The 10,317-nt window shown below is 37.7% G+C and overlaps 1 protein-coding gene across 1 annotated transcript; it reads right to left on the reverse strand.

The window, feature by feature from the left end:
* Positions 1-1,784: 1,784 nt before the first annotated feature.
* ATP5F1E (ATP synthase F1 subunit epsilon) lies at positions 1,785-7,295 on the reverse strand. The gene is made up of 3 exons (XM_032217709.1): positions 7,167-7,295; positions 4,798-4,926; positions 1,785-3,577 (listed from the first exon to the last, which is right to left on the reverse strand). Exons 1-2 carry the CDS (start codon positions 7,193-7,195, stop codon positions 4,803-4,805), a joined length of 153 nt encoding a protein of 50 aa, XP_032073600.1. The 5' UTR covers positions 7,196-7,295; the 3' UTR covers positions 1,785-3,577; positions 4,798-4,802.
* Positions 7,296-10,317: the final 3,022 nt, after the last annotated feature.

Genomic DNA, 10,317 nt, shown 5'->3' on the forward strand with positions numbered 1-10,317 from the left:
TGGCCTTGAAACGGAGATGAACATTGCCCCCCAATAGTTGGCAATGAATAGCAGAGTAAAATCCGCAGTGACTCCTTTATTTTTTAATCTTTTTTAATGTAACATTACAGGTAGTTCTCAACTTACAACTATTAATTTAGTGACTAAAGTTATGGCAGCATTAAAAAAATGACTTATGACTGGTTCTCACACTTATGATTAGTTATCGTTCCCTGCACTCATGTGATCAATGGTGGATTCACTTATCAACCATGGTGATTTGCTTAATGGCAGCAAAAAGGTTGTAAAATTTTGAGCACAACTCACCAACTATCTCATTTATGGAAGTTCAAATGGCAACTGTGGTTGTAAATGCAGACTATCTGCATGTATTATGTGAATACTTTTTGTGTTTTGAATGTACTGTAAGTTATAGTTCATTGTAACTAACTCCAAAATATCAACATGGCATTAAGATGACTACCTAACACTACCAATGTCATTGCTAAGAGCTTCAGTGGGGAGAGCAGGGCCAGTGTTGATACTTTAAATTACCTATTTTATACTAATTCATTAAATCAAATTTGCTTTAAGAATTCAGTCATAGTTAAAAGATTAAATACAGCCATTTAGAAGAATAAATACATTCTGGAAAAGAGAAGTACTACTGAATGTATCAGAACATATTCTATGTAAAGTATGCATGTGTATAAATGGAATGCTTCATATTAGTATATATGTATATACACACACATATACACATGTTGGTGTGTACTATGTATTTATCGGTAAAAAATGAGTTTTTAGTGGTTTGAGCAAAAGCCCTGAAATGATAATATGTATATATTTTCCTTATAAAAATATATTTACAAGATTATTAGCTATATTTGTATATAGGAGAACCAATAAAAAGGCTAGAAAATTTGAACTCTAGTTCCACTTTAGGCATAAAAGCTGGCTGGGTGACTTTTGAGCTAGTCGCTTTATCTTATCCCAACCCACTTCACAGGATTGTTGTTGCTATGGGGAAAATAGGAAGGAGTGTATGTTCACAGCATTGAGTTACATAAAAATAACAAAATAGGATAAAAGAAATCAAAACAAAATTTCATTTTTAGGACAGGAAATATATTATATAATAAATCTATGGGCCTTTTAAGTTGTTATAGGACTCTACTAGTTTTTTTACCAAAGATTTTTCAAGGGAACTTTCTTGCAATTCCTTGTAGAAATAAGTTTGAATTTATCAACTTTATGTTAAGATGTTTTAAATGACATGCTGGCAGCAAACGTTGGAAATTAACACATCTCTAAATGTACCAATTATGGTAAGCTAGAGACTCAAGAAATTATAGAAACGAAAACCTGGAGACTAGATCATAGAGGTCATCTGGTTTAGATATTTTTCCGGTGTAGCATCCAATAATTACTTCAAACCAGGGTTGTCAAACTCCCGGCCCGGGAACCAGATGCATTACACACTGGCCACACCCGGTTTTACAAAGGGGAAAAAAGCCCTGACACGTTACATGATGCCTCCATGATGTGAGTTTGACCCCCCAGCTTTAAACAATAGCATTATATAAAACATTGCACTAAACCAGCTCCCCCCTACCAGACAACTCAGATGCTGCCAGCTACAGTAATAATATACATTTCTTTTTATCTTGCACGTTTGCTGATTGTGTGTTGTGCAGATTTCTGTTGAATGTTTATACAAAATATGAGTATCTCCATAAACATACAAAATATTTATTTTCCTATAGTATAAAACTGATTTTGCTAGCAAAAAAATGGAGAAATACTTCTCTTAGCTGCCATTTATTTTACTCGCATCATTTTGGTTTTATTTAAGCCACTGTTGCAATGCAAGTATTATACACAATCCAATAAAATGATATTAAACAGAATTTGTATCCATTTCTATGAATTAAAATGTGCCTTGCGGTATACAATGTTAGTTTGTACAAATTAAATCTTTCCACCATTTCTTCAAAGGTCTCAGAAAAGGTTGTCACTATAGAAGTGCAAACATTCCCAATTTCCCTTCTTTTTAAGTCCTCAACCAATCTATAAAATATTAAGGAATCATCACCTTAATGACTGGCATAGTGTTACTTTCTTCAAATGCTCCTTATGTGGTTGTGGTTGAAGAGTTCATTTTTTGTTTCATCAATCCAAGCCAATTCTTTCCAAAAAGTTTCAAATTTATCAACATTTTCTTTTGCAAAATTTGGCTGAGCCTCCCTTTGTGCCCTCCCCCCAAACACAATATAACTCACAGTGAAAGACAGAAAATCCCTAGCCCAGTGAATCCTGGGCTAGTTGCATAATTTGGGAAGGAAACCAGATTTCTCTCCCATACAGATTACTGTTGGTGATCCATGGTGCAACTAACTTACTGAATTTATAAACTGCATGCAAAAAAGGGCCGTGCATTCAAATTTAGGGGGTGGGGTGGGGGTGTGTCATTTTAATTCTGTGCCATATAATAGTGGTGGTAACTTCTCTTCTCTTGAGAATTCACTGAAACATACAATCTGATCACAGTGGAATATTTAGAGTGGATAACTTTTAAAGAAAAGTCTATGTAGTAAGCTTCAATGCTAACTGAATATTTAAAACTAGCTCTCTACCACATTTTTCATTTATTAATTTTTATGCCGCTCATCTCATTGATGCAGTGACTTTGTGAAGGATTATGAACTCATTGAATACAGCTTTGGAAGTTAGCTGTTCTGTTAATATAGAAAAACTACTTGTTGTTATAAATTAAAATGGTTTTTATCTTAAATGCAGTTTTCTTGGCAACATCGACATTATTGCAAAGCTGTGCAGGAAACGAAACAAAATATGGGGAAAAAACAATGTGACAAATACTAATAACATCCAGCTAATGTTAAGCCATTTCAAACCTCATTTCTTACAATCAATTTTAATACTGCCACTTTCCTACTAAAAGTAAATGGAATTTTGAAGCATTTAGTTAGGATTGCAATGTGTTCATATCCACTCATAAAAAGCATCATTTAGACCTTATTTATTACATGTCAAATTACCAATACATTTTCTTTTATAAAGATCTCATTGTATTCTTAAATTGTTTTGTTTTATGTATCACTATTATTTCCAGGCTAAAGTACAGCTTTTCAAATTTTAAAGCTACTTAAATAAATGTGATTGCACACCTTTGTCTACATACCTGGTAATAAATTAATCAATGGAATTTAATTCCAAGCAAGCATGATCCTTTACGTGATCACTGAATTTTCCTTTCACCAAATATTTCCTGTTGATTTTCAATAATATTTTTTCTGCCACAAAGGACTCAAACATCTTCTGTAACTAGTGACCTTGTTATTCAAAACAGGCATTAAACTGAAAACAAATTTTTAATAAGCTACAATCCAATAAAACTTAATTCCTTGAAAAGGAATTTCATTATTGCTTGATAAAACATAATCACTAAAAAATTTGCATTAAGTTTCATTTATTGGCATGGTTCATTTATATATATACATGGTGGTTTCACAAAATGGGAAGCAGCTGTCCACAAGCATACCAACGAGTTGTCATTTTTCCTTTCAGAAAATGGGTTCTGTAAAGACAGGTAAAAATATTCAATAAGAATTTAAAGCAGCACAGAGTATGAATTAAAATTGACAGCTTGAGAACTAATATCACCGTACCAGTCCCTGTATTTTTAAAAGTATTATCCAATTAAATTATTCCATTGCGTCAATGAGCTGATACGCAAAAGGCTAGAACCTAAAAACCCTGAAATTGTTTCCATATCTTTGAAACACACACATGAATCTGCACCTTTCTTTGTGGTGTTTGCTGTAGCAATTTTTACCACAGAAGTCACTTTAAATGCCCATTGTTTTCAGCACTGGGGAACTACTGCTATAATGAAGCTGAATAAAGAAACAGATCTAGGATGAAGAATTGTGGGAAGCTGTTGGATAAGGCAGAACTGCATGCAGTTTCTCTCTATCTTAGCATGCCAGCTATTTCCAGTGTTGGAATTTCTACTTCAGTTGCATACAGAACAAGGAAAGCACAACCCTCCTAGCCATTGTCTGAGATGGCAAAATCCACTGGAATATCCTAACAGCAGAACCAGTAAAACGGTTTCTACATACAGTTCTATTCCTTACAACCATATCCACTCAGTACTCTCTCTCTCTCTTATCCATCTATCTGTTGCATTTAGAAACCATCCTTCTCCCTCTCAGAGAGTGGAGTACAAATAAAATGTTCAAAACATAAAAACTGAATATAAAATATAGGCAAGAATAGTTTAAAGTTTAACATTAAAAGTTAAGTAAAAGTTGGGCAGGGGGCGACAGCCTTCAGAATACTACCCAGCCCCACAGTTATGTGCCACTCTGTAAGCACCAAGCCAGATAGCACAGTCAGGCCTATAAGTATTTTCAAAAGACTGGGAAAGTGGGAATCAGTCTCATCTCCGGCGGGAATGGGGAGAGAATGTTCCAAAGGACAGGGGCAACAGTAGAGAAGGCTCTCTTCCTATACCCCACCAGTCGAATTCTTTACCTGCCTGGATGCAATGTAATGGGACAAAGACAGCTAGCTAGGTTAAATATAGGCAATCCTAAACTATTATACTAATACATTTCTTGCTAGAATTTTGAATGGTCTCTTGATTCAGCAAAAAATGATTAGTAATAGTCAATTAAATCACAATTTTTATGGCTGCATAGATAATCTGCATTACATAAGACATGATATAGTTTAATGCTGTAAAATTGTAGATCTGAGGGAAACAGAAATCTCTAAAACATCTTTACTTACTTGTGTTATTCCTTTTTGGGTTTTATAATTTTTACATTACTTCCAGCTGCTTTCTCTGCCTCTGCTTTAAACTGAGGTTTCAGGGCTGCTCTTACTGCTTTTGCACAGATCTGAGAGTAGCGGATGTAGCTGAAAGAAAAATAAATATGGAGCAAAAGTGAACAACTGTGGAAAATTAGAAAAGCATCCTAGAACAGTCATTATAAAGACCAGGACCTCTAATAAAATGGAAGCTGGGCCATAGTGGCTCAGACATTTAGTTTAGTTTACTTTATTGTCATTGCACCTTGTACAACGAAATTAAATGTGATCTTCAGTGTGCAATGACAGTTCAGGTTGTAGTTAAGGAATCATGTGCAGTCATTAAGCACAACATCAGGTGGTGGCTGGTTTCCTCATTGACTTGACTTATTGGAAGCTGGCAGTGAAGATCACAAGTGGTGGTGATGTGACTGTGGGAAGCTGTAAACATTGTAACTGTGTGCCAGTTGCCAAGTGCCCCAATCATGATCCTGTGATTATGGGGACGCTGCGACAGCCACAACTTCAAGGAGCAGTCATAAGTCTTCTTGTTGAGCACTGTTGTAACTTCAAATTTATTCAGAGGCACAATCTGAAGGTGATATTTTAAACTGAAAAGTGGCTATTGACAACTCTATGTACTCTAAATGTTAACCCCATTAAAGCCCTCTAAATTGGTGGCCTTCACATCTTCAGATGTCACTTGTTATCCTCACAACTGTCTACAGGTAATCATGGGTTATTTTCCATTTTTCATACCCTTGATACAACCTCAGCTTTCTTTATCTCAGCCTGCCTTGAAAAAGTATTTCGCAAACTAGATGGGCAAAAGATGGAATAAAAGTCAGTGGCACCTATTAAAATTACTTAAGATTTGCAAATGATGTTGTTCTCTTCTCACAAGACCCAGAAGAGCTACAAAGACACCTTCTGAAATTGAACGGTGTGTTAAATGTGGTTGGTAGACATTCGGCAAGCTAAGCATAATTTTCAAGAACACTCTCCACCTATTCTTGTAGAGAGAAGTTTTCAATCAGTGTGTACTACCTGTTCTACTCTATTCCAGTCGAACACTAACTTCACAATTGATGTAAAAACTATGATTGGTGCAAAGTGCCATGGAAAGATACATGATGGGCATTACAAAACAAGACAGAAAGACCTACACATGGATTAAAGAACAAACGAAAAGTATATGATATCATCAAGAGAGCAAAAGAAATGAAATCAAAATAGCAAGAAGCACTGTTGACAGGTGGTCCACACTGCAGCACTGGTCAAAAGAACCCAACAGAGATTATACTACCTGAGACTTTTCAGGAAACAACTGAATGAAACACTGCTGGTGAACTTCTACTGATAACACCATCGAGAGTATTTTAACTTACTGCACCTGTGTTATGGTTTGCCAGTGGCACAGTGGCAGATAGGACAGTGCTCCAGAGGGTTAACGTCATTGCCCAGAGGCTCATTGGTTGCCCTCTCCCCTCTTTGGAAGAGCTTTATAGCCCCCCCCTGCCTTAAGAAAGTTTAAAACATTCTTAAAGATCCATCTCATCCTGGGCGCCCTCTTTTGAATTATAAACATCTGGCAGATGGTACAGGATAATAAAATCAAGGACAAATAGCCTGAAAAACAGCTTCTATCCCAGAGCAGTAATTATATTGAATTCTAACTGTATAGTGTAATACTAATGCAGTATCAGGGGTTTTCAATACAATTGTATAGAATGTGAAATGTGGTGGGGTTTTTTTTTGTTTTTTTATAGTTTTCTTATGCATGATGTACACTGAAGACGGCATTTAATTTCATTGTACGAGGTGCAATGACAATTAACTAAACTAAACCAAGGCAGTTTAGAATGGATCCCACTTGATTAAAAGCATCCATGAAAGAGAGGTAAAACAAGATGGATAGATGAGATCAGCAAGTATTGCCAGCCCAATTGGCAAAAGAGAGCTCAGGATCATATGGGTTGGGAACATGAGGAAGAGGTCTTCATCCTGCAGTGGATAGACAATGGCCGAGATTATGATAGCGATAGCACTTACATACCGCTTCACAGTGTTTTACAGCCCTTTCTAAGAGTCAGCCTATTGCTCCCAGGAATCTGGGTCCTCATCCTTGAGAGATGACAAATAATCTTCGCTTGGGAATGAGATTTTATTGGTTTCCCCCCCTTCCTTTTCTGCATTAAAAGAATTTAATTTGCAAGATGGAGAAGAACTAGGGAAGCTTCATCTGAGGCGCCCGAACACCAGCAGACCGGCGGCTTCCCAAGACCAGCCTGGGGCGGGGAGATATTCTGAGAGTGCAGAGGTCGGTGCTGCCCCCCCCCTCCACCTACCTGAGCCCGGCTTGCCTCCAGTAAGACATGGCGATGGCTGCTTGCTCGAGAAAATCGCTCGCTCGAGGCTGCAAGGTCGTCCAGGCAAATAGCGGAAGGCTGCTTCGCCGGAATCTAACCCGGAAGCGCTGAAAGACCCGGAAATGAAAACCAAGTTGACCAATCAAAACTCACGGCCTATCGATGCCCCGTACGACGGAGGGCTTTATTTCCCCATCCATCTCGTTCTATTTAGGGGGCGGAGTTAATCCGTCCGAGATAACCAATCAAAGCTCCGTCTTCTACGATACGGCTGTTATCATTGGTTGTGTGGTTTGATGAGCATGAAACCTGTCCTCTTGAGTCTGGAGGAATCTCAGAAAGTCACCCACGGGGTGTAACACATTGCGCCGCAGTTTTTGGAGATTCTGAGTAGTTGGGGAGGCGGCTTCGTTTCTTATTGATTTTTTTTTCTGTCTAGCCTTTATTACGTTTTAATAAATAATAAAAAATAAAATTATTTTTAAAAATGAAGGATAGCGAATGTGTCCTAATATTCCTCCGTCCTTCTATTTCTTTCGCGGCCCCAGCACTGTGGGAGAATTGGGATGTGATTGTCCTTGGTGCCTATGGAGGATTGGTTTGCATGCAGCCGTTTCCTTAACCGACTAATGTTAGCCGGAGTGGCCCAGCTACCCAGCCAAACCCAAGATTGGGTTCCATTGTAGTATTTTCCTCACTGCTGATGGGAAAACTGGGACTGTGTTATGTAACTAATTGTGCAGTGCTGATTAGCACATTTCCCCCGTTTTTGTATGCAAGTAGTCCTCCACTTACAACAGTTCGTTTAGTGACCAAAGTTACAACGGCATTGAAAAGTGACATGACCATTTTTTACATGACCATTGCAGCATCCCTATGGTCATGTGATTTAGATTTGAATGCTTGGTAACTGGTTCATATTTAATTATGATGGTTGCAGTGTCCAGGGACATTCACTTAACAACTGTGTTACTAATTTAACAACTGCAGTGATTCACTTAATAACTGGCAAGAAAAGTCACAATGGGCCAAAACTCGCTCAACAAATTTCTCCCTTAGCAACATACATTTTGGGGTCAATTGTGGTTGTAAGTTGAGGACTATCTCTAATTCTCACTGACCTAAACCGAGGGTTCTCAGCTTGTTTTGGTAGACCAGTGATCCCTGCATTATTATTTTTTTAAAAAAAACAATCTCCAATCTCCACTGCTTTTCATTTCAGTGGAGCTGCCTTTTTTCCCATGACAATAGAATAATTATATGGGATCCTAGTAGATATAGCCATACCTGAACATTCTGTTTGACTTATAGCAGTATTCCCCATACCTGGGTAAATTATTCAAAATTGGGTAAAAGTGTTTTTTTCCTCCCCTTTGGAAAACAGTACAGGAGCCCATTATCCACTCGTAACAGGGAAAATTGACTTTTTAAAATTGCCATTTAAATAATAAAGTGTTTTGCCTACATTGTATAAAAAAAGCTTTCTGATAATTGGTTTTGGATAGTAAAAAAAGCATTGATTTAGATTGACAAGGTATTCTGTCAAACCTCCTTTTTGTGCAGCAGAAGATACTTCTCCAAAGCTACTGTATCCTCCAGATTTAAGAAAATCATACACTTGTTGAATTATAAAGCTGGATGGAACCAGAAAACCTCTGCAGGATTCAGGAAAATTAAATTAACAAAAAGAGGTGGGACATCCAGTCACTCCAGATGTGGAAAATGCACAATTGTAGGTAAACTGTTCCACTATTGTCCAGATCTTACTGTAAGAATATTTTTACCTATTTAAATAAAATGTAAGTACCTGGAACTTATATCCATTATTTTTGGTGTTAGTTTGTGTGGTAATATTTTCTCTGTAGCACACTGATAACCTCTTCCCTCAATTTTCTTCACACTGAAATTAAATTCCTTTTCAAATTCCAAATTAAGAGCCAGTTTGGTTAAGGTAGTAGACTAGAAACTGGGGGACTGGGAGTCTTACAGATAGCTATAGACCTATAACGGCTAAGTTGAGACTGAAATTTCTGTCATTCTCTTAGATGAAAGTGCCTTACAGGGATACTGTGATGGTGTAAACAGGAGGGAGCATTATGCATACTGCCCTGGGTTGCACAAAATGAAATTGGTCTATAAATCCAATAAATCAACAGGCCTAGGGATTAGAATGCGCGACTATTAATTTGTTACAGGTTAGTGTGTTTATGTTGCTTTTAACTATTGTTAATTGCCCAGAGGCATAAACCTGAGATGAGTGGCCATATAAACTGAGTGAATGAGTAAATGAATGAATGTTCAATGCAGAGACATTAATATAGATTCTTAGAATGTGAGTAGACAGCCAGTTGTGGACCTATCATATGGAGCCAAACTACTCTTTAATGTCCCTAATACTGGCAGTGGATATGGAGAAAAAAATAGAAAAGGGCTGATTGGGAAAAACGAAGAAAAGCAATAGTCATACATACATTATATATATATAAATGGCTCTGTATGTATGTTCCAGCAGAACTCTGCAACGTCTCGAGCAATTTCAACCAAACGTGGTACACAGATTACTTACTCCCTGGAAACAAATGCTGTGGTGGTAAGACATCCCTAACACCCCTCGGGATGCGTCTGTGTGTGTTCCAGCATAACTCCGGAACACCTGGGCCGCTGAAATGAAAAGGACTGAATTATATCTATAGTGTCAAGTCACAGTACTTTTGACAGTGATAGTGTGCATTTTGGATTCAGGTTGTTAAGACCCAGCCTGTTATGCCTTAAAATGGCTTCTACTGTACAGCACAGTGGAGTTGCCATGGTAATGGCTTTGCAGTACTCTATAAGGGGGCTCCCTCTAATACAGTTTTGGGATACATACATACCTGGGCTACGCCAGGTCATCCGCTAGTTTAACATAAAAAGGATATTGAATATATAGAATTTCGGCAAAGAGTGGCCACAGGCTACCGCTCTGATTTTCTTAAATGTATTAGGACCTCTGGCCAAGACAGATCTCCGCCCCCCCACCTTTGGAGTCAGCTTGTTTCTATTGTCTCAATGAGACCTTCTCCCCATTCACCATGGTCAACCTGAGATGCTGGCATTCATCACTCAAGGACGAGTATATGACTTACTGAAT

The sequence above is a fragment of the Thamnophis elegans genome, chromosome 5, assembly GCF_009769535.1.
Source record: "Thamnophis elegans isolate rThaEle1 chromosome 5, rThaEle1.pri, whole genome shotgun sequence".
NCBI lineage: Eukaryota > Metazoa > Chordata > Lepidosauria > Squamata > Colubridae > Thamnophis > Thamnophis elegans.

Bases quoted from the DNA above. Each gene is read 5' to 3' on its own strand.
- ATP5F1E (XM_032217709.1), bottom strand. From the start codon at position 7,195: ATGTCTTACTGGAGGCAAGCCGGGCTCAG. The intron at 4,927-7,166 runs GTAGGTGGAGGG...TTTTTCTTTCAG, and splicing joins TGGAGGCAAGCCGGGCTCAG to CTACATCCGCTACTCTCAGA.